The 24,575-nt window shown below is 39.2% G+C and overlaps 1 protein-coding gene and 1 pseudogene across 3 annotated transcripts in view; both read left to right on the top strand.

Moving 5' to 3' along the window:
• The window catches only part of LOC112399605 (rab GTPase-activating protein 1-like), a 58,091-nt pseudogene extending 51,775 nt beyond the window's left edge, over positions 1–6,316 (top strand).
• Positions 6,317–20,248: 13,932 nt separating this feature from the next.
• Positions 20,249–24,575, top strand: part of MINPP1 (multiple inositol-polyphosphate phosphatase 1) — a 71,449-nt gene continuing 67,122 nt past the window's right edge. For all 3 annotated transcript variants that reach the window (XM_024744859.1, XM_024744858.1, XM_024744860.1), the window contains exons 1-2: positions 20,249–20,906; positions 23,815–24,012. In XM_024744859.1, coding sequence (XP_024600627.1) covers positions 20,270–20,906; positions 23,815–24,012 — 835 coding nt within the window. In that variant the 5' untranslated portion in view covers positions 20,249–20,269. The remainder of the gene's footprint in view (positions 20,907–23,814; positions 24,013–24,575) is intronic.

Genomic DNA, 24,575 nt, shown 5'->3' with positions numbered 1-24,575 from the left:
TCTTTTTTGATCCACCTCGCAGAGCAATGAAAATAAAAACAAAAATAAACAAATGGGACCTAATTAAACTTAAAAGCTTTTGCACAGCAAAGGAAACCATAAACAAAACAAAAAGATAGCCCTCAGAATGGGAGAAAGTATTTGCAAATGAAGCAACTGACAAAGGATTAATCTCCAAAATATACAAACAGCTCATGCAGCTCTATATCAAAAAACAAACAACCCAATCAAAAAATGGGCAGAAGGGCCTTCCCTGGTGGCGCAGTGGTTGAGAGTCTGCCTGCTAATGCAGGGGACACGGGTTCGGGCCCTGGTCTGGGAAGATCCCACATGCCGCAGAGCAACTAGGCCCGTGAGCCACAACTACTGAGCCTGCGCATCTAGAGCCTGTGCTCCGCAACAAGAGAGGCCACGACAGTGAGAGGCCTGCACACTGCGATGAAGAGTGGCCCCTGCTTGCCACAACTAGAGAAAGCCCTTGCACAGAAACGAAGACCCAACACAGCCAAAAATAAAAATAAATAAATTAAAAAATGAAGGCTCAACATTTAAAAATATATATATATAAAAAATTAAAAATGGGCAGAAGAAAAAATGTTCATTGCAGCACTATTTACAGTAGCCAGGACATAGAAGCAACCTAAATGTCCATTGACAGAGGAATGGATAAAGATGGTGCACATATATACAATGGAATATTACTCAGTCATAAAAAAATGAAATAATGCCATTTGCAGCAACATGGATGGACTGAGAGATTGTCATACTGAGTGAAGTAAGTCAGAGAAAGACAAATATCATATAATATCATTTATATGTGGAATCTATAAAAAAGGGTACAAATGAATTTATCTATAGAACAGAAACAGAGTTACATATGTAGAAAACAAACTTACGGTTACCAGGGGGTAACAGGAGGGATAAATTGGGAGATTGGGATTGACATGTGTACTACTATATATAAAATAGATAACTAATAAGGACCTACTGTATAGCACAGGGAACTCTACTCAGTACTCTGTAATGGCCTATATGGGAAAAGAATCTAAAAAAAGAGTGGATATATGTATATGCATAACTGCTTCCCTTTGCTGTACACCTGAAACTAAGACAGCACTGTAAATCAACTATACTCCAATAAAATTTTTTTTTTAAATCAGTAGACTTTGAGTAAACCAGATTGCCCCCCACAATATGGGTGTTAACTTAAGGCCTGAATAGAACAAAAGACTGACCTCCCTCAAATAAGAAACAATTCTGCAGCAGACAGCTTTTGGACTTAAACTACAACACCTGCTCTTCCTTAGGTCTTCAGCCTGCCAGCCCTCCCTGCCTATTTTGGACTTGTCAGCTTCCATAATTGGGAGCCAATTCCTTCAAATAAATCTATTTCTTTCACTCTGTCTATACAGATCCCATTGGTTTTGTTTCTCTGGAGGACACTGACTAATATACTATTGCAATAAATGGTATTGTTTTAAAATTGCCATTTCCAATTGGTCATTACTAGCATCATAAATTACTTTTGAAAATTAAAAATAAAATGAAGTAGGGATGATAGTGTATTTTTTTCTTTCTATAAAGAATTCACGAAAGCTTATTTCAATATGGAAGGACACATCGTAGTTTTGGGGAACACTGATACTCTGAGAGGAATGTGGTCTCTTTTGGGAACTCTTTTATGTTCTTTAATGTTCCAGACCTTCTCTGTGTAGAGAGGAAGAATTCACTACCATTTATTAATCTTATATATTGTTATGGGCTGAATTGTGCACCCCACCCACCCCCAAAATTCATATGTTGAAGTCCTAATCCCCAGTACCTTAGAATGCCACTGTATTTGGAGAGGCATCTTTAAAGAGATGATTAAGTTAAATGAGGTCATTAGAGTGGGCCCTAAGCCAATTTGACTGGTAGCCCTGTAAGAAGAGGAAATTTGCAAATAGACAGACACAAAAGAGTATGTGAAAATACAGGTAGAAGACTGCCATTCACAAGACAAATTACCACAAATTTAGTGGTTTGAAACAATACAAATTTGTTCTCTTACCGTTCTGGGGTTCAAAAGTTTGAAATCAATTTCACTGAGCTAACATCAAGGTATTGTCAGGGCTGGTTCTTTCTGGAGACTCTAAGAGGAGAATCTATTTCCTTGACTTTTTCAGCTTCTAGTGGCCTGCTGTATTTCTTTACTTGTGGCCCCTATCTCCATCTTCAAGGCATTGTGCTACGTTTTCTTCTTCCAGCATCACATCCTCTTCTTCTCTGACCTGAACTCCTTTGACTGTCTTATAAGGAGTGCTGTGATTATATCAGTCCACCTGGCCAATCCAAAATAGTCCCCATCTCAAGGTTCTTAATCACATCTGCAAAATCCCTTTTGCCATGTAAAGTAAAATTCACAGGTTCTGGAGAATTAGAACATGGACATCTTGAGGAACTTTATTCAGCTTACATCATTATCCTTCATATATATCATATGTATAGATTTCAATTTTAGAAAATGCAGTGTTTTTACTATAATTGAGGCATTCTGTAAGCTGGCTGTACCTAATTTTTATCCTTTCATGATGATTATTGACATGGTATGTTGGTATACTTGGAAACTTATGTATGTCTTAATAGAACTTCATTATAATTATAAGGTCATCTAAATGTTTTATTACCAGGCAGATGAGAGAATGCATGTGTGCAGTTAGCTTTCGTTTTGGGGGACATTTGTCTAATTCGTCATCTTGAAACACATCTTGAAATACACTGTTGGATTCTCATTTAAATGGTTACTGTATGTGACCAGTGGTGCTAATCTGTTAAACTGCCCGCCCCTAGGGAAATCCCACTTGCTAACTGGCCCTTCTTTTGTTTGATACAGTTTCCTTTTTTTTTAAGAACTGTTGGAAAAAATTCACAAATGGTTCATTCTTTCTGTTCACACTGAAACAGGAACTTACCTCTTCTTTATGAATGAATATACTTAATAGAAATATTATTATATTATAATATTAACACTGTATTATATAATAAGAATTTTCCTACTTACTAGAATTAACAGAAGCTAAACATAATCTATTCACCTTTTTATATTATGACTATCATCTTTATACCTTGTATAAATTTTCCTTTGGGGCATTATTAGAAACTTATGGTCTTTTAAAAATTCAATGAGTTCTAATTTAACATGATTACTATAATTTTTTTATGATCAAATTGCCTCAACTTGGTTAAAAGGAACCCCCTTAAACTGGCCTGTTTGGCTTTTTTAGAGTTGCCTCTAATGATCCCAAGAACATCCTGACTTTCTTGAAAAAAACAAAACAAAACAGGAATTCCTGGATGCTTCCTGATTTTTTTCCTGCTGAAGGGCATGACATCAACTATCCTCAAAAATCTTGGTTTCCTCTAGAAGAGAATGACATTAGAGATCAAACTATGGGCTCCAGAGGTATATTTATAAGCACTGGTGATAAGCAAAAGTGCCGCTACTGTGGCTGCACTGGACTGCTTTCTATGGTTCACAGTGGTAGTTTCAATTTAACACATTCTTTCGTACTTTACTTACTGCTGTATGGTTTCATCAATCACTAAGACTTTTCATATTAACACTTCTAAACAAAATAAAAGCCAGGAGTGGGATATCATTTTTCATCTCTCACATTGGCAAAGATTAAAAAGATTGATGATGCTCAGTGTTGGCCAGAGGGAAGGGAAACAAGACATTCCCATAAACTGTTGGTGGTAGTGTAAACTGGTATAACACTCTTATAGAACAACTTGGTAACATCTATTGATGGTGAAACACCTGTTAACTTAGAAATTCCACTTTTAGAAATTTACCTTACACATAAACTCATATACAAGTATGTATGATTACTGCAACCTTGCTTGAGGTAGTGTATAACAGGAAACCATCTAAATGTCATCACGAGGACTTCCCTGGTGGCACAGTGGTTAAGAATCCGCCTGCCAATGCAGGGGACATGGGTTCAAGCCTTGGTCCAGGAAGACCCCACATGCCACAGAACAATGAAGCTCTAGAGCCACAGCTACTGAGCCTGCATGCCACAGCTACTGAAGCCCGTGCTCCACAAAAAAAGAATCCACTGCAGTGAGAAGCCTGTGTACCTCAACGAAGAGTAGCCCCTGCTCACCCCAACTAGAGAAAGCCTGCGTGCAGCAACAAAGACCCAACACAGCCCAAAAAATAAATAAACAAATAAAAGTCATCATGGAGGGACTCGTTAAATAATTATGGTACAACCATACAATGAGTGCTGTGGAACCATTAACAAAATCCCGTGTGTGTGTGTGTGTGTGTGTGTGTGTGTGTGTGTACATAGATACATATTTACACACATATATATACATATGTTTGCATTCTAAAAGCAAATGCCTGGATATAGAAGAAACAATGGTTTTACCTTTGGAAATTTGAATAGGGGAAATTAGATAGAGGAAGACTTTTACTCCTCACTTTATAATCTTTTATACTAATATTAAGCTTTAAAAAATACTGTCAATTAAATACTGTCAAATTAAAACAAGGAATAGAAAAGAAGGTTGTGATTACAGCGCAGCAACTTTCTAACAAAGAATTAGCTGCTGAAAGATGCTTTGGAATCTTATTAAGCCCAGGTTGAAATGTGAAGAACTGTGACATTTATCTACTGGATATGGAAGCCATGGGAAAGAGCTATGATGGAAGAGCTTATGTTATCACCAGCATGTGGAACACCAATGAACCAATATTTCTGGCACTTAATGAAGAAACTCCAAAAGATAAATGAGTGTATAGGACTGTGGCAATGGATATGGTAGTCATGGATGTGATGGAGCCTGTCTATTTTCACCTGGAGACAGCAGTACATGTGTACCCTGCAAATAAGTGATTTTGGCATTTTAGCAGAAAGACTTTCACGGAGCCTTTCTTCATGAGGTTGAAACAGTCTGAGGGAGTTAATGAAGAAACTCCAAAAGATAAATGAGTGTATAGGACTGTGGCAATGGATATGGTAGTCATGGATGTGATGGAGCCTGTCTATTTTCACCTGGAGACAGCAGTACATGTGTACCCTGAGTGATTTTGGCATTTTAGCAGAAAGACTTTCACGGAGACTTTCTTCATGAGGTTGAAACAGTCTGAGGGAAAAGGCCATACCAATGCTGGAAATGCAATAGATGAGGTGGTAAGTCTACAGCAAGAGTCTGAGAAGGAGGAACGAATCACACTGCTACTAGCAGATGGGGTCCAGTGTCACCCTAGGAGGATGAAGCAGAAGAGAAGAGTGATAATGAACTCTCAAGTGGAACAGGTGATGTTCTAAGCATTGTCCTGAGAAGATCCTATATTCTTGGGGAGAATTGTTAGGAAGATGGCACAATAACCTTGGTGCACGACAGAAAGGGCTATCCACTGTGGTGAAGAGTGCTGTTCCTGAAGCATTGAGGGCAGAGGTATGGTAATTATTAGCAGGATGCCATGACAACCAGGCAATGCTCGATAGATATCAATTTCTTATCACAATGGACTCAGCCCAGGAGAGTGTTATTACTAGAGATATATTCATCAGACATTCCCTGCACATGATTACTTTAAAGAAACCAGAGGAGATGGCCAGGAATCGCTCTACAAGATTTGCAAGGCCTACTCTGTCTACAACAAAGACACTGGGTACTGTCAAGGGCAGTCTTTTCTTGCTGCTGTATCACAGCTGCATTTGCCAGAGGAACAAGCATTCTGTGTTTTGGTGAAAATCATGAATGACTATGATTTATGAGACTTCTGCAAAAACAGCTTTGAAGACCTTCACTGCAAATTGTATCAGCTGGAAAGACTAATGCAAGAGCAGTTACTGGACCCCCACGACCATTTTTCTAATCTGAACCTGGAAGCTCATATGTGTGCATCCCAGTGGTTTCTCACTCCTTTTACTGACAAGTTCCCACTCTGCATGGTCTTCCACATCATTGACTTACACTTTGTGAGGGTTTGAACATAACCTTTCACGTAGCCTTGGCTCTCCTAAAGACCTCAAAGGAAGATCTTCTGCAAGCTGATTCTGAAGGTACTTTACAGTTTTTCAGAGTTCAGCTTTCTAAAGTTATTCAGAGATACAAGGCAGAGGAAAATGCAAGAAGTATAATGGAGCAGGCTTACAATATTAAGGTACAAACCAAGAAACTGAAGAAACATGAGAAGGAATATCTGAAAATGCAAGAGAGTCATCTGCAGCAGGAAGACCCAATGGATAAATACAAGTTTGTATATTTGCAGATAACTTCACCTCTTGCTTTTATACTGGTAATCTTCATACGCTGAGAGAAAGAAAGGGAAAAAGAAAAAGTAGCTATCAACTACTTTCAAAAATGAGAAAAAGGAAAATGACAAAGTACCGTTTTAGTTGTGCACAGTCACATCCTAATCTACTCTATGCTTTTCCCTCATGGTATATTGCATCCTTCAAGACTCCAAAGCAATGCAATGATTTAGTCAAAATATTTGGTTAAAAATACTAACCAGTTGTATTTGTTCAACTCCATCGGTAACTGTGTAAAGTTGAGAGCACCCTAAATGTCCAATACTTAAATTTTAAAGCAACTTAAAATGTTCATTGTCTCATACCACACCTCATGATGTTTGCATGATGCATAATAGTTATAGAAGTCTGTAGTACTTGGAAACATTAAGCTTTTACCAATTTGGAAAAGTTTTTAAACAATTTAAAGGACATTGCCAAACAAGCAAAGCAGGCCTGATGGACTAAAAAAAGAATTAGAAAGAAAAAAACTGAAATGGTAGAAATAATTTTTAACACATTCCTTTTGCTGTTACTTTTCTTATATGTACTCTTTTTCATGGATTATGAAAGCAAGGCATATCGTTACAGTAGAAAAGCAAAAAGAATATAAAGTACACCATAATTCTATCTATCCACAGGTAGTAGAATTTACAACTTGGTGCTGCTTCTTTCCTAAACACACACTTTCTCTTCCTCTGAACACAACCATCTTTTATCCTAGAGTCCTGTCACTCCTGTCACCGGAGCTTTAATGCTATTAGTTTCTAAGCTCCAAAGCCTGAGGGAGGAAAAGGAAGGCTGAAGAATCCAAAAAAGAGCACAGTATAAAGAGGTAAAATGACTGAAATGAAAATTTTTACTTCACAATTTTGCCTTAGGTTAATTCTAAGGCCTAAAAACTACCACGTAGCCACTCAGTAACTGTCAAATAAATAAACAAATGTGTCAACAAGCAAAATCGGTTTAATACATATCTATTTAATGTTCAATTTCTCATAAGGATGTCATTTCTATCTTCAGGATAAAAATTCAAAACAGTTTTCAGCTCTTGACATTGGATAATGTGGGCACATATTTATCTCCTGCCTGACACCTTTCCTTTCTGACAAGTTTCTACTCTGCTGCATCACCATATCTGAACTGACCACTCTGAGGTGACTAGCACCTTATCACTTTACACTTTCCTCACTTCTTCTATACTGTGACAGACATTTAATATTTTGCTTTATCCTATGTACTCCAGTTATTGCTCATGTGAAGAACAGATATCTTATCACTGGGATTTGGTCTGAGGGCAGAGACTCCATCACAGTAATTGGCCCAAACATTAAGAGTCTAGAAAGGACTTAAAAAAAAAAAAAAAAAAGCCACCCCTCATCTACATCCCAGATCATCAAATGCTTTTCTGCATTCTCCTTAAAAATTTTGAATTTCTTAAAAAAGGTTTTATTGTATTCACGTGTAAAACAGAGGATAAATAAAAGCACCCCAAAATTGAGCACCACTGCTTCATACTTCAAAGAATGTCCTCTAGATTTCCTATTGTTTGCAAAATGTATTTATGAAATAAACATTAAATACTCCAGTTGCATGAACAATAACAATTCTTTTAAAACTTCAATAATACTTGTGCCTAATGTACAATGTAGCAATGTTCATTATGAAGAGGTTTTAATACAGAGGAGCGCATTCTTTTTTTTTTTTTTTTTGCGGTACGCGGGCCTCTCACTGTTGTGGCCTCTCCCGTTGCGGAGCATAGGCTCCGGACGTGCAAGCCCAGCGGCCATGGCTCACGGGTCCAGCCGCTCCGCGGCATGTGGGGTCTTCCTGGACCAAGGCTTGAACCCATGTCCCCTGCATTGGCAGGCGGACTCTCAACCACTGCACCACCAGGGAAGCCCGAGAACATTCTTTTTTCCAGAAACTTTAAGAAAATAGATTCTTTTTCTTTTTAAATAAATTTTTGTTTATTTATTTATTTTTGGCTGCATTGGGTCTTCATTGCTGCACGTGGGTTTTCTCTAGTTGCGGCGAGCAGGGGCTACTCTTCGTTGCGGTGCATGGGCTTCTCATCGCAGTGGCTTCTGTTGTTGTGGAGCACGGGCTCTAGGCACACGGGCTTCAGTAGTTGTGGCACGTGGGCTCAATAGTTGTGGCTCGAGGACTCTAGAGCACAGACTTAGCAGCTGTGGCGCACGGGCTCAGTTGCTCCACAGCATGTGGGATCTTCCCGGACCAGGGCTTGAACCCATGTCCCCTGCATTGGAATGCGGATTCTTAACCACTGTGCCACCAGGGAAGCCCCCAAAATGGATTCTTTTTTAAAGAACATCTAATGGTTTCTGAATGTTTGACTTTCAAACACAAAACACAGATTTTAGGGGAAAAGCTTTCAGTATTTTTCCCTTGAGGATGATGTTACCTGGGAGTTCTTTATATATAGCCTTTATCATGTTGAGAAAGTTCCCTTCTAGTTCTAGTTTAATGAGTGTTTTATCATGAAGGAATGTTGGATTTTGTCAAATGCTTTTTCAACATCAATTGAGATGGTCATGTGCTTCCCCTCCTTCATTCTATTTATGTGGTGAATTACACTGACTGATTTTGTGTGTTGAACTACACTTGCATTTCTGGGATAAATCCCCCTTGGTCCTGGTGCATAATCCTTTTAACATGCTGCTGAATTCTATTTGTTAGCATTTTATTGAGGAGTTTTGTATCTATCAATAAATTCACAAGAAAAACTGGTCTGTAGTTTTCTTGTAGTGTCTTTTTGTCTGGCTTTGGTATTAGGATAATGTCAGCCTCATACAATGAGTTAAGAGGTATTCTTTCCTCTTCTATTTGTTGGAAGAGTTTGAGAAGTAGTCATGTTTATTCTTTAAATGTTTGTAGAATTCACCGAATGGAGTCATCTGGTCCTAGGCTTTTCTGTGTTGGGGTATTTTCTATTGCTAATCCAATCTTCTTACTTGTTATAGGTCTATTCAGATTTTCTATTTCTTCTTTAGTTTTGGTAGTTTGTGTATTTCTAGGAATTTGTCCATTTCATCCAGGTTATCTGATTTATTGGCATATAGAGTTCATAGTATTCTCTTATAATTCTTTTTATTCCTGTAAGGTCAGTAGTAATGTTCCCTCTTTAATTTCTGATTTTAGTAATTTGAGTATTCTTTTTTTTTCTTAATCTTTAGGTTTCTCAATTTGTTGGTTTTTTTCAAAGAATCAATTTTTGGTTTCATTGATTCTCTCTATTGTTTTTCTATTCTCTACTTCATTTATTTCTACTCTAATTCTTATTATTTCTTTCTTCTTTATGGTTTGAACTCAATTGAATACAATATATTAAGGAATTAATTTTTTCTTCCAAATGCCTAAAATTGAAGAATAATTAACAACCTCTGAGTCATCAGGCAAAGAGCAGCCTATTTGTTAAATTTACTGTTTAAATCCATGTTAAGAGCTCTCATATAATTCACAGTAGAATATTACTATGTCTTTATGAATATGTTTAGAAAAGGGCAAAGGTCATGGGGGAGAACTACCATAGATTGAATGTTAAGGTTATCTTCTAGTTTATGAGACTTGTGCCAGGCTGAAAGAGAGCAATACCATGGACCTCTTGCATGTTTACAGGAAAAATTAAAATCAAGCTTCTCATTTTTAGATCATCATGTCATCATGAGACACATCAGAACTTAGGTCTGTTTCTGAAGAGGACAAGCATGACAAGAACCCTGTGATATCCCATGAACACTGACTTCTCTCCTGGAGAGAAGAACATTAGTATAATGTGGGTTTCACAACTCTCCCCAAAGATATGGCTCTTATGTCCCTAAGACTGGCTTTCTAAGGGCCTGTTCAGAATAATTGCCTTCTGCCACATATTACAAACCCACAGCTAACATCATTCTCAACAGAGAAAAGCTGAAAGCATTTCATCTAATATCAGGAACAAGAAAAGGATGTCCACTCTCACCACTTTTATGCAACATAGATTTGGAAGTCCTAGCTACAGCAATCAGAGAAGAAAAACAAATAAAAGGAATACAAATTGGAAAAGAAGTAAAACTGTCACTGTTTGCAGATGACATGATACTTTACATAGAAAATCATAAAGATTCTACCAGAAAACTACTAGAGCTCATCAATGAATTCAGTAAAGTTGCAGGATACAAAATTAATGCACAGAAATATCTTGCATTCTTAACACTAACAATGAAATATCAGAAAGAGAAATTAAGGAAACAATCCCATTTATCATTGCATCAAAATGAATAAAATACCTAGGAATAAATCTAAGTAGGTAAAAGACCTGTACTCTGAAAACTATAAGACGCTGATGAAAGAAATCAAAGATGACACAAACAGTTGGAAAGATATACCATGTTCTTGGATTGAAAGAATCAATATTGTCAAAATGACTATACTACCCAAGGCTATCTACAGATTCAATGCAACCCCTATCAAATTATCAATGGCATTTTTCACAGAAGTAGAAAAAATTTTTAATTTGTATAGAAACACAAAAGACTCTACATAGCCAAAGCAATCCTGAGAAAGAAAAACAATGTTAGAGGAATCAGGTTCCCTGACTTCAGACTACACTACAAAGCTATAGTAATCAAAATAGTATGGTACTGGCACACACACAAAACAGAAATATAGCTCAATGGAACAGGATAGAAAGCCCAGAAATAAACCCATGCCCCTATGGTCAGTTAATCCTGCTCCTGGACATATAATCAGAGAAAACCACAATTCAAATAGATATATACACCCCAATGTTCATTGCAGCACTATTCACAATAGCCAAGACATGGAAGTAACCTAAATGTCCATTGACAGAGGAATGGATAAAGAAGTTGTGTACATATACACAATAAAATACTACCAAGCCATAAAGAAAGAATGAAATAATGCCATTTGCAGCAACATGGATGGACCTGGAGATTATCATACTAAGTAAAGTAAGTCAGACAGAGAAAGACAAATATCATATGATATCACTTATATGTAGAACCTAATAAAAAGATGATACAAATGAACTTATTTACAAAACAGAAACAGACTCACAGATCTTGAAACCAAGCTTACGGTTACCAAAGGGGAAATGTGGAGGCGAGGGATAAATTAGGAGTTTGGGATTAACATATACACACTAAGATGTATAAAACAGATAATCAACAAGGACCTACTGTACAGCACAGGGAACTCTACTCAATAACCTTTAATAACCTATATAGGAAAAGAATCTGAAAAAGAATGGATATGTTTATGCAAAACTGAATTGCTTTGCTGTACACCTGAAACACAACACTGTAAATCAACTATACTCCAATATAAAATAGAAATTAAATTAAAAAATTAAAAAATAATAAAGGTTAGAATACCACCACCACCACCACCACCCCCCCAAAAAAAGAATAGTTGCCTTCTGTTTTCATTTGCATCTCCTGCTTAGGTTACACTTCATCTTACCTGACCAGGATCACCTCCATCACCAGATATCTCATCCTACCCAACTACTTCCTACTCTTCCCAGTGCTTTCTATGCTTTATTAACTATGATCATTCAGAACGAGAATCCAAAGTAATATCTAAAGGGTTGGAATCAGAAAATCACCACCTGTGATTTTCTGTTACTCTCAGATGACTTAAGCACAATCAAGAAAAGCACGAAAGGACATCCTAAGTGGTTAAGTGGGGTTAATAGGTACTTACCCCAATTGGTTTTCTACAGAAAATAATGAAACATTGGTTTAAACAGTAAAAGCATTTATTACTTGAGATGACAGAAAACCCATAGTAGGTATACTCCAGGTTTAATCCATCAGCTCATTAGGATTATCAAGGATTCAGGTTCTTTTCATTTTCTGCTGTGTGATCTCATTGTGTTAGCTTTGTTTTCAAGCTGGCTCCTCTCTGGTTGCAAGATGGCTGCAGCATATCTAGTCATCCCAATTGGACATGCTAGTGTCCAGGGCAGTTTTCTCTTCCTTGTATGTGTATCTCTCTCATTTTAAGAATAAAGTTTTTTAATATTATATTTTAAATTACTGACATCTTTTTGTTGTTGATCTCTTTCATCTTTCCAAACCATCAGTAGCATCTATTAAAAACAAAATGTCTGTGTAAAATAATTTATTTTAATAACATTCATGGGATAGTTGCTGAGTGAGGTGGGGATTTTTAGGGGTGGGGTAGAGGGTGGGGTGGAGAGGCTAGTGGAAGGTGAGAAGCTACTGGGGCTTAAGTCCAGTAGGAACAGAAATTTACAGCCAGGAGCAAAAGTTTTGGGCCAGGATTTCTTGGCCTTTTTTTTTTTTTGGCCTCCTTACTATTTTTTTTAGAATTTTTTAAAAAAATTATTTATTTATTTATATTTTTGGCTGGGTTGGGTCTTCATTGCTGTGTGCAGGCTTTCTCCAGTTGCGGTGAGCAGGGGCTACTCCTTGTTGTGGGGCGCGGGCTTCTCACTGCGGTGGCTTCTCTTGTAGCAGAGCACAGGCTCTAGGCATGCAGGCTCAGTAGTTGTGGTGCACGGGCTTAGTTGCTCTGCAGCATGTGGGATCTTTCTGGACCAGGGATCGAATCCATGTCCCCTGCATTGGCAGGCGAATTCTTAACTACTGTGCCACGAGTGAAGTCCCCACTATGGTGATTTTGATGTTCCACAGGAGAAAAGGTTTCTGCAGGTCAGGAATCTGGGCATGGCTTAACTGGGTCCTCCAGCTCAGGGTCTCTCACGAGGTTGCAAACAAGTGTCCCCAAAGCTGCAGTTCTCTCAAGGCCCAACTGGGGCAGGGTGCCGTTCCCAGCTCACCCACATGGTTGATGGTGGGATTTGATTCCTTACTGGATGTTGGACTGAGGACCTCAGTTTGTCCCTGGTTGTTGGCTGGAGGGCCATGCTTAGTTCCTTGATTTATAAACCATAAAATTTTCAAGGTTTATCCACATTGCAGCATGTACTTTGCTCCTTTTTGTGGCTGAATGGTATTACAATTGTATGGCCATATCACATTTTATCCATTCATCAGATGGCTACCTGGATTGTTTCCTTTTGACTATCGTGAATAGTGCTGCTATGAACTTTTATGTACAAGTTTTATTTGAATATCTGTTTTCAATTCTTTTGGATGTATACCTGCTAGTGTTGGAGGGTCTCCCGCAGAGGCGGGGGTTGGCTGTGGCTCACCGCGGGGACAAGGACACTGGCAGCAGAAGTTCTGGAAAGCACTGCCTGGCGTGAGCCCTCCTGAGCCCTCCCGGAGTCCGCCATTAGCCCCACCAAAAAGCTGTAGCCTCCAGTGCTTGGATGCCCCAGGCCAAACAACCAACCTGCCTCCTTACTTCTGAAAGATTTATATTCTGTAATTTACCTTGGTTAAGCTTTCTTAATATCTTATTCTAAAATGTCTCATTTAATCAACAACAAGTACTGTACCACCTTCAAAATATACATTAAGCATTTCATTCACTGAATACTATCTCCATTCCTTCCAGAATATTTTACTGTGCCAAATGCAATATTCCTCTGACTCAACAGAATCTCCAATCCATTGACAGTTGACTGTTCATTGCCCCATCATTTGTCTCTTTCCTAGAACCAAAAACCTTTCCCAGAAACTTTTCAGGAGACTGACCCTCATATCTTAGTGGCTAGAACTGAATCACATGCTCTTTCTTAAACTAAAACCGTTAAGAAAAATAGAGTTACCGGGATTGAGTTAAACCAATCAGGATTTTTTTCCTGAGGTGGGGATAGAGTGATCTTCCTGAGAGGTGAATACTTACACATTGATTCCAATGAAACAGGGGGACTAAATGTTGGGTGGTTAGCCAATAGTAAGTGCTATAGCACTATGTGTTGAATTTATCTTTTAGCCTCAGCTACAAGCGACACTTTTTGTAGTCACTGCTCATTTGTCATGAATAGGGTAGGCATTAAAGACAGCTCTGTTTCCATCAATCACATTCTAGAACTTGTTCTACTAAATACTTGTTGGATGACTTTAGGTAAGGCACCTACTAACCTCTTGATTTCCACACCCACAATGTGATATAAATGTTGCTCTTCATATATCATGGGATAGCTGGGAAAATAAAATAATTATACTACATAAATGCAAAGCAATATTATTTTAGCTTCCCATACTGCCTGTTTGTTCTATTTTCATTTATTCACTCATTTGTACACCCTTTCAACAAATAGTTGTTGACAGTATACTTCATGTAAGACATGGAATAAATATTTGGGAATCAAAAAAGTTTTCACCATGGTCCTTGCATTTAAGGTATTAACCAATGAATGATTTAGCAGCAACTACTTTCTCCTGGAGTACAGAATCAGGCAAGTGTAAGATGCCTTACAAGGCAGTGTAAGATGTAAGACAAGAAAGGTAAAGTGGGGTAACGAGGGGTGTTGTTTCTGGAAACATAAAGGTCGCTTCAATTGTAGTGTGATCTACCCTATTTACTAAAGTAGCTGCAACCAAGTGTGTGAGTCCAGAGGTGCCTACATTGCTTTTCTAGCTTAGGTATTATTGCGTTTTAATATTTACTGATATATAATACAAGCAAAGCAACAAGATGGGTTTATCCTAGAACAAAACAGTGAACAAAAACTAAAAGAAGTTTGGTTCCTGCACGGGCTAGTGAGACAACATGAAATTTCCATTAATGAACTAAGTAAAAAATTGCTTAACTGATGAAATAATAAACTTGTGTTCTGAAAGTTCTCCATTCTTTGGAATGATAAGAAAACACTCATGGCTTTAAAGTCAGCCAACCAAAAGATCCAACAGATCAAAAATATTTTTCAGTTTTGGAAAACTAACATTTCAGAAAAAAAAAAAGATGTTAAAACACAATTGCTATCACCTATGCTTGTTCTTGAAAAATATAGGGGAGAAGAAAGATTTTTACCAGGATTTGGAAAATATTATTTATTTCTGTAACAGGATAACAATATATTTTGGATGGAGGGGACTTCTGGAGGAAATTATGTTTCTGAGCAATAGTGCCGGCTTGTTGAAAGTCATTATAGAAAGCACAGAAAGCATATTGGTAATTTAAACTTACCATAATTTTCTACCTGGTTTCTCAAATAGTTCTGTGGATTTAGAACCAATATTTGATGGGAGGGAAGAATTCCCAACATCAAAATCCTAGGATTTGTCAGGACACTAGAAAAGAAGCTTTGCCACTGCAAAATAACTTCCTTAGCAGGGTATAATAGAGAATGTAAAAGAGCAGGTCACCTCCATTGTTGTTGTGTGGTTCCGTGAAGTTCTATTCATCAACTGAAACACAACTTAAATAATTCAGGTAAGCTTTGATACGCTGGGGAACCATACAGTGGTCAGCTTCTTTGGAGCAAAGCTGTCTTGCAGTCTGCGGAGCTTGTGATCTATGCAGCTTCCACATTCAAGCAAGGTTGAAGGGACTGCCGTTGAAGCATGGATCACTCCAGCTCTGTCCATACACATGGACCCCTCCTCTGTTGGCTTCTTCTACTGCAGTAAAAAACAAGTAAGCACTGAATCATTAACCGACAAAGGAAAGATGAAACAGCAGGGCACTGAGATACTAGAGATAAAACCTTCTTGGCATAGGCACAAAGTTAGCTGCTTAATGTAGTTGTGAGATAATAGATATCTATGAAGAGCTGGCCATTTGTCAGTTTACTTGATTAAAAGTGATAATAAGAAATTTTAATTCTGTTTACTAAAAGTAAGTGATACTTATTTGGGGCCAGGAACTATATAAAGCACTTATGTTAACTGTTTCATTAATCTGCTGGACAATCCCATGACATAGGTATCTTCCTCACTACAGAAAACAATTGAGGCAAAGAGTTTAACTTGTTTAAAATCTCACAGATATTAAGTGATGAAGCTGGAATTTTAAAAGCCAGGAATTCTAACTTTAGAAACCATGTTCTTAGTATTTTCTATCCTTTCATAGAGAGCCTACCCTTTTTCTCACAGATATCAAGTGAAGCTGGAATTTTAAAAGCCAGGAATTCTAACTTCAGAAACCATGTTCTTAATATTTTCTATCCTTTCATAGACAGCTTACCCTTTTCCTCACAGAATTTAGATTTTTCCTTTCTTTACTGTTACTTCACCAGGAGGCCATCTTCTTTAATAACTTCTTTAAAAGTCTAGTAGATAACTGTAACTTAAAATGCTATGTATGTCATCATGCAATCTTAAGAGTAGAATGACTTTACCATTTTAAAAGTCCTATGAATAATCTGACAAAAATAACCTACCCGGGTTTCCCTGGTGGCGCAGTAGTTGAGAGTCCACCTGCTGATGCAGGGGACACGGGTTCGTGCCGCGGTCCGGGAAGATCCCACATGCCACGGAGCGGCTGGGCCCGTGAGCCATGACCGCTGAGCCTGCGCGTCTGGAGCCTGTGCTCCGCAGCAGGAGAGGCCACAAAGGTGAGAGGCCCGCGTACCGCAAAAATAAATAAATAAATAAATAAAAATTAAAAAATAACCTACCCTATTCTTTAATGTAATAGATTGATTAGAAAAGAAGTTCTACTTAAGACAAATTAGAAAAATGTAGAACTGAGTTCAGTTTTCTTCTCCACTCTGAAAGACACAACAGATAATGTTTACTTCTGGATAAAACTGCACAACCATTAGCAATCCAAATCTTCGATTCTCAGTTGGATCCTCAGAGCTGAACATCCAAACTTCTACTTTTTTCCCCTTTTCTCTCAATTGCAAATCTAAGCCATTTCTACATTCCATGGGACTTAATTCCCATTCCTCCATCTCTTCAGACAATCTTGCTTCCTATGTCACAGAAGAAAGTGAGGCCACCAGGCCTGAAATCCATGAATTCTCTGCCTCTAGACCAACAAATTTATCCACATGTGCATCCATCCTTTCAATTCTCCTTCAGAAGATAAAGTCTCCTCTCCTTCTGGTCCAAATCAAATTCTCTGCGCTCTTGGTTCCACTCTCTTTCATCTCTTCAAGGAAGTTGAACTATTAATTTTCCATTCTATCTCTTGTGTTGTGGTAGATTTGTCAAATACATTGCTGCCATGCCCACAGCCTCTTATAATGGAAGGGAAACCACCCAGTCTTTGCAAAGGGGCAGCCATGTTTTGTACCATACAAATTCTTGTGTACTAACTGATTGGACAAGGTGGGCATCTATTTCAAAGGGCAGCCAATTTACAGGCTGGTAGAGAATTAATACATGGCCTGGTATGAAAACTTTTCAAAGGTGCTCACTGCTTTAAGAATGAGAGACCCATTTTAAGTGAGATGAGTGGATTTTTATTATTAGAAAAGTTATGAAATGATCTTTGATGCATGTCTTGCCTGTGAAAGTCATTCACTTTAAGGTGGAAGTAAGTTTACACTGTATGGTTGCTAGAGACCTAAGCATCTCAGTACAGAAATAATAACAACATTGAACATTATGATAAAAATATCACTCATAGGGCTTCCCTGGTGGTGCAGTGGTTGGGGGTCCGCCTGCCGATGCAGGGGACGTGGGTTCGTGCCCCGGTCCGGGAGGATCCCACGTGCCGCGGAGCGGCTGGGCCCGTGGGCCATGGCCGCTGGGCCTGCGCGTCCAGAGCCTGTGCTCCACAACGGGAGAGGCCACAGCGGTGAGAGGCCCGTGTACTGCAAAAAAAAAAATCATTCATAGCAGCCTATTATACTGGGTTTAATCATGTCTGACTCTCACTAAAATCCTGCAATGTAGGTTCTAATATGCCTATTTTCAGGTAAGGAAACCAAGGCTCAGAGAACTTGGGTAGGTTTCTGAGGTTAATGTGTCACTGAGCTGTAGTCTGGATCCAAAGCTTATGGGCTCTTTGTCCTTTTTATGCTGCTTTTTCCTAGCCAAAAACATGAAGGCATTGATTAATTTTATCATTTGTCATCTTGGCTTTACACCAAAGATGATTAGAGTTGGTTTACATAGGTATATAACCAGCATAAATTAATGAGTAATTAGAGGAAGAAAAATAAAATCAAGCTAGGGGCAAATTTAGTGTTTTGTAAATATTTAGGCAGGGTCTCTAAAGATTGTTTCATTAGGAAGGAGTGATGCCATTAGGAAGACTTGGTAGCTCCTGAGGACTCAAAAGATTGGGCATGAGAGGTGATCATTATTAAATACATATACTAAGTAAAATATATTGAGACACATCTAGCACAAATGCTTGCTGAATGAAGTTAGAAATATTACCAAGCACCTCAACCTATAAAATATAAGGTTAGGAAGTCCATAAAGGGGGGTGGGAGGGACAAATTGGGAGATTGGGATTGACATATACACACTACTACACTGTATATTGTGTATATATAATACATAACTAGTAAGGACCTATTGTATAGCACAGGGAATTCTACCCAGTACTCTAATGGCCTATATGGGAAAAAAAATCTAAAAGAGTGGATATAAGTATATGTATAACTGCATCACTGTGCTGTACACCTGAAACCAAAACAACATTGTACATCAACTCTACTCCAATAAAAATTTTTTTAAAAAGGAAGTTCATACAGAGTAGATATTCAATAAATATTAATTTGAGCAAAGTTCTGTGACAATATCACTGACCGTGACTATTCAGGCATTGACATTCCACAAAACGGCATACCAAAAAAGAACATATTCTAAAGATGGTTACCTGCCACAGAACAGCTTAAAATTTGCAGCATTCAAGTCGGAATCTATTCTTGATTTTACACCATTTTCTTCACTGGGTTAACATTAAGAGGTATACCTCTCTGGACCGGAGGGGCACTTTTAAGGAGAAAAGGAGTAAAGATGGAGGCGGACTTACCAAGAGCAATTTAATGGTGTCTTTGAAGGAAAAGCTGCACTTATAAAAACATGGCCCAAACTTCCTTCAATCTGGATCACCGTATGACTTAATACTTATTCTTTTTCCAGCTGGCATATGAACTAGGGTTCAAGTGGAGAAACCAAGGTATTCTTCAGATTTATGATTTGGGGGGAGCAATAACCTACGAAAAAACGTTGGGGTTGATTTGAATATGTCATTACGTGGGAGGAGAGTTTGGACTCGGAGTGGCGGTAAATACACATCTTGTTTGCTTCACACAGATCAGCTCATACTTATAATGGAGTAAATCTGTTGGGCCACGATTCAATGCGCCCGTTAGCAGGATTGCTGTCTCTACTGTCTAAACCCTTGGTATCAACAAGCATAGTTCTTCTGGGGTGCCGTCCCCCTGATGTCAGCTTTGCTGGTCCAGGTCAGAATACTACCAAAAGCTCAGGAATTAAATTTCCTGGAGAACTGAGACTCTTTCCAGGTTCGCCTCTGCCTTAATGTATAGGGATTCATTTCAAACTCTAATGAGGGGGAGTAAATCTTGGGCTCCAGGAGGCATGCTGGGCCCGGGCCCTGGGGTTTGCATTTTCCGTCACCGCCTCAGGTGGATTTGATGCAGCTGGTTCAAAATACATTTTGAAAAACAGAGTAGAATGGGGTATGGATGATGATACAGATGTCAGCTCTTAAAAGGTGTCCTGTTTTGGCAGCTTTGGAGACTTAAGGCTGAGTCCCGGCTTATTCACACCCTAGAGAATTTAAACAGCGGGGGAGTCGTTGAGTCAGTCCCTGAGGCGCCGCCAGCTACAAGGAAACTCGCCCACGCTCGGGGGTGCAGGCGACGCCGGCTCCACCTAAGCCACAGGTCTCCGAAGCGCTTCGAGGATTTCTACCGGCTTCACCCGAGCCACAGGGCCACTGGGCTCCTCGGAGCGTCCAGCCCGCATTCTCGGTACGCCGGAAGCAGTGGCGGCCTCCTCACCGCCTGAGAGCTGGTTACGCGCAGTGATTCCCGGGGTGGGGCACCGGCCGGAAGCACCGGCCGGTCCCGCCCCCTGCCCACCGGAGCCGGAAGCCGTCGACTGAGCCGGTATGTTTCCCTCCGCGGGCCCCAGTGCATCATGCTCCGTGGCCCTTGCCGCCTCTTCAGGGTCTCCGTGGCACCCGTCGCGGCCCTGGCTGTGGCGCTGGTCTCGTCGCTCTCTCGCTGCTCCCTCCTGGATCCGGAGGACCGCGTGGTCTCGCCGCTCAGCCCCTACTTCGGCACCAAGACTCGCTACGAGGATGCCAACCCCGGGCTGCTGCCGGACCCCGAGGCGCCACGGCGGGACCCACAACTGCTGGAGGAGACCTGCACCCCGGTACAGCTGGTCGCCCTCATCCGCCACGGCACCCGCTACCCGACCACCAAACAGATCCGCAAGCTGCGGCAGCTGCACGGACTGCTGCAGGCCCGCGGGCCCGGGGATGACCGGATCCGCGCTGCCGGCGGCGGCGACCTGGGCGCTGTGCTGGCCAACTGGCCGCTGTGGTACGCGGACTGGATGGACGGGCAGCTGGTGGAGAAGGGGCGGCAGGACATGCGACAGCTGGCCCTGCGCCTGGCCTCCCTTTTCCCAGTCCTCTTCAGCCGAGAAAACTGCGGCCGCCTGCAGCTAGTCACCAGCTCCAAGCACCGCTGCGTGGACAGCGGCGCCGCCTTCCTGCAAGGACTGTGGCAGCACTACCACCCTGGGTTACCGCCGCCCGACGTCGCAGGTGACCACCCCGGGCCGCCCAGCCAGTGCCCTGCCTCGGTCCTCCCCCAGATCCCGGACTTCCCCGGTCCCAGCCTCTCCTTACTTCCTTCTGTCCCCAGCCCCCCATCCCATGGGATGTTCAGGACTTGGCTCTCTCCCTTATCCTCGTACATAATGTTCATTTTTTCATTCATCAGGGATGAGTTTGGCACTTTCTACGTGCAGGACGCTGTAGTAGACGTTGGGGGATCCAGTAAGAAGGGAGACAGGCCAGGGCAGTTTTTGATCACCCATTCCCAAAATTAATTTCTCCATCTGAGCACCAACCCCTCTCCCCTTCCTCCTTCTCTGGCGACTAGTTCTGCAGTTCGGCGCACTTTTTTTTTTTTTTTTTTTTTTAAATCTAGGACTTTTCTTCCTCAGGTTTTACTTCTGATACTAATACTATTTGGGTTTTGTTTTGTTTTTGTTTTTTTTTTCATTTAGCAGCTTTTTCAGATATTAATTCTAGACCTACAACCTATTTTGGGAAGTACTCTCAAACTTCCTTTACTGCTCTGCTTTTTTCTCTATTTTGATTTTGCATGTACTATAGAGTTACTCTCCTTGTAGCTGTGGTCCATGGTCATGGCACAGTACTTTACTAATTTATTCCACTACCAATACTTTTGCAAAGTTTGAGAGATCGTCTAGCGGAGCTCTTTTATTTCACAGGTGAAGAAGCTGAGCCTAAGAAAATGCCCTGCTGATTGTCCTTTCTTAGTTTGAGGCCCAGAATCCAGGTCTTCTGTTTTCCCTCAAATGATGCTTTTTCCTTAGAAAATGTTTTAAAAGTCACATAATAATAATAGCAAACACTTAATGCTTGCTATGTGCTAGGCATGCCTACATTTATTTCACAAAATCCTTACAACAGCTCTCTGAGGTTGATTGTATTTCCCCCCCTCTTAACCGGTGAGGAAATTGAGACGTAGAAACACTAATTTGCCTAATTTCAAATGAGTAGGTATGAACCCAGGAAATCTGATTTAGAGCTTGGTCTCTTAATCATTACACTGTACGTACAGCTTCCATTTGTCCTATAACTTAAGGATAAGAATGAAAACATGACATTTTTGTGCCAGAGAGATGAACAAGTGTTAATACTTTCTTGATCAGCTTTAAGGTCAAAGTTGAGGTGAGGCATCATTTAGCTTTAAAAAGCCCAAGCAAAAAATAAATTAGAAGTAGACTGGTTTGTCATTTCTCTAATAGCATTCTCTCTTAAGCCGTTCAGCCATCTCCAAGGGGTTCTTCCATTGACTCTGTCATGTGTTATGACTCTGTCATGACTCTGTGGGTAACTCGGTCGGCTGACTTGTCTTTAGTCACTTGTTGAATCATGCTTTTTAATATAGCTAGACTTTTTTCCATTGATATGAATGAAGATTTCCCACAAATCTGTTAAATTAACTGAACGTTGAAAGCAGAACATACTTCAATATAGTACTATATATGTATATAGTGTATACCAGAAAGGGACTACTGGACCTCCTGGGATGAATGAATTTTTGCCCTTAGATGGATTATGAGAATGGGCATTTGCCAGCCATGGATCAAAATAGTTCAGGATAAGCCACCCCTCACAATTTTCAGTATCAGAGATTAAACCCTTTGCTTAGCTGCTTCATTATTATCTACAGACAATTGTTTTGCCTGTTGTGTACATCTGGGCTTTGGAGGGAAGCCACTGAATTGGATTTTGTATTCTTACAGAAACAGAACAATGCCTTTGTTTCTATTTAAAGAATAGCAGTAATTAGATAATAGCAGGGATGAATTATCCAGATCCACTTAGGAAATTTTGAGGCCACAGAAAAAGATGACAAAGATCACTTATTTTCCTAGTAATTTCTTAAGAACTGTAATCTGATTGCCAATTAAAATTGGCAGAATTATTCATTTCAGGAGCTCCTGAAATGGATACACACACACATACATATAGATATTTTCACATACACATCTGAAGCAAAATGGTATAACTAGGCATAATTTTCTTATTTTAATTACAGAAATGTATACTTGGTGTTCTTTTCATGGTAAATTATTGGAGAAATGATGATTGGAATCTGTGTATTTTTAAATATGACTCTGAGAAAACTTAAAAGGCACCCCAGTAGTTGAAGCATGATTACGAATGCTTTTCTAGTATGTATTTGTTACCGAATTGGGGAAATAATGTTAATACATAAAATTCTAAATGGGAAGTTATTCTGGAGCTTCAGTTAGAAAATAAACCGAATCAGAAGCATCTAGCACAATGAAATACAGAAGACCTGAAACTTTAATGCATTTTGTGCTATTGTCAGTAGTTTTTGTCCAAAGCAGTCTTTTGTAAAGGAACACAGGATTGAGAAACTTAATTGAGAAAATAAAATACTCTATTTTTAGACTTTGGCTTAGAGTAGTAAAACAGAGCCTGTCTGTTGAATTCTCTCTCACCTTGTAATTAGAAATGTTGCTAATCTTTAGATTGTTTTCTCAAATTTTCTGTGCCTGATGGAAACAGTACTTAGGTAATAGATTTTTACACTTTTTATGACATTCATATCTAATTATTTTTGTTTTCTTTAAGAAAACATTCATTTCACCTTTATTTCATAATGTAGTATTGCTCTAGCATTTTATTTTATCTTTGATATTTTCTGTTTCTTTAGTCTTTTTTAGCGTATCCTCTCATGAGCTAACAATTATTACAAATGGGGAATAGTTTTGCCCTATGTCTTTCCTGAGCAGTGTGTACTTATTTCAGACATGTCAATGAATAAATAGGTTTTTAGGGTTCCTAACAAAATTTTCCTGGATATATATATATATACACACACACACACATACATACATACATACATACATACATACATACACACAATTATTTTTTTCCCTTTCAGACATGGAGTGTGGACCTCCAAGAATTAATGATAAATTAATGAGGTTCTTTGATCATTGTGAGAAGTTCTTAACTCAAGTGGAAAGGAATGCTACGGCTCTTTATCATGTAGAAGCCTTCAAAACTGGACCAGAAATGCAGAACATTTTAAAAAAAGTTGCAGGTATTTTGCAAGTGCCAGTCAACAACTTAAATGCAGGTAATGTGCCTATTATCTCGCATTTGAACTCTGAAATAGTTTAAGTGGTTTTTAAACTCTGAACATGGAAAAATATGGAAGCATAAAGTTATTCCTCTTAAAGGACCACAATTGATTTTATGTTGAGAAAATAATGTGTTCTAGGTCAAGAAAATTCTGTATCTCATGCTTACTATTCTTAAATTCAGATTCTTCTTTGAGTTTTATGTAAATTCATACACAAGACTCTTGATTTATCTTGGAATTTTTTTTTGTTTGTTTTGAGGGCAAAGTTATATAAAGCTTCAACTCTAAACATTATTTATAAAACAAAAATTATCTTTTTCTGAATTATCCCCTCTTAAAGTGATACAAATGGAAAGTCATATAAATTCTTTAGCTTTTAAAGCAGTTCAGAAGTACATGTTAATGTTTTGAGAGGGGTTAAGTTTTTAAAAAGTACTGTGATTTTTTTTTTTTCTTTGAAGCTTTTATACCTAGAGATGCTGAGAAAATGAGCAGTCATGTATGTCATAAGCTATTGCAGTGGATGGGTTGACTGTGCCACCTGGGACACTTTAGGG

The sequence above is a fragment of the Neophocaena asiaeorientalis genome, unplaced genomic scaffold, assembly GCF_003031525.2.
Source record: "Neophocaena asiaeorientalis asiaeorientalis breed wild unplaced genomic scaffold, Neophocaena_asiaeorientalis_V1.1 scaffold131, whole genome shotgun sequence".
NCBI classification, from domain to species: Eukaryota; Metazoa; Chordata; class Mammalia; order Artiodactyla; family Phocoenidae; genus Neophocaena; species Neophocaena asiaeorientalis.
This window is presented reverse-complemented; position numbering and strand designations above follow the sequence as displayed.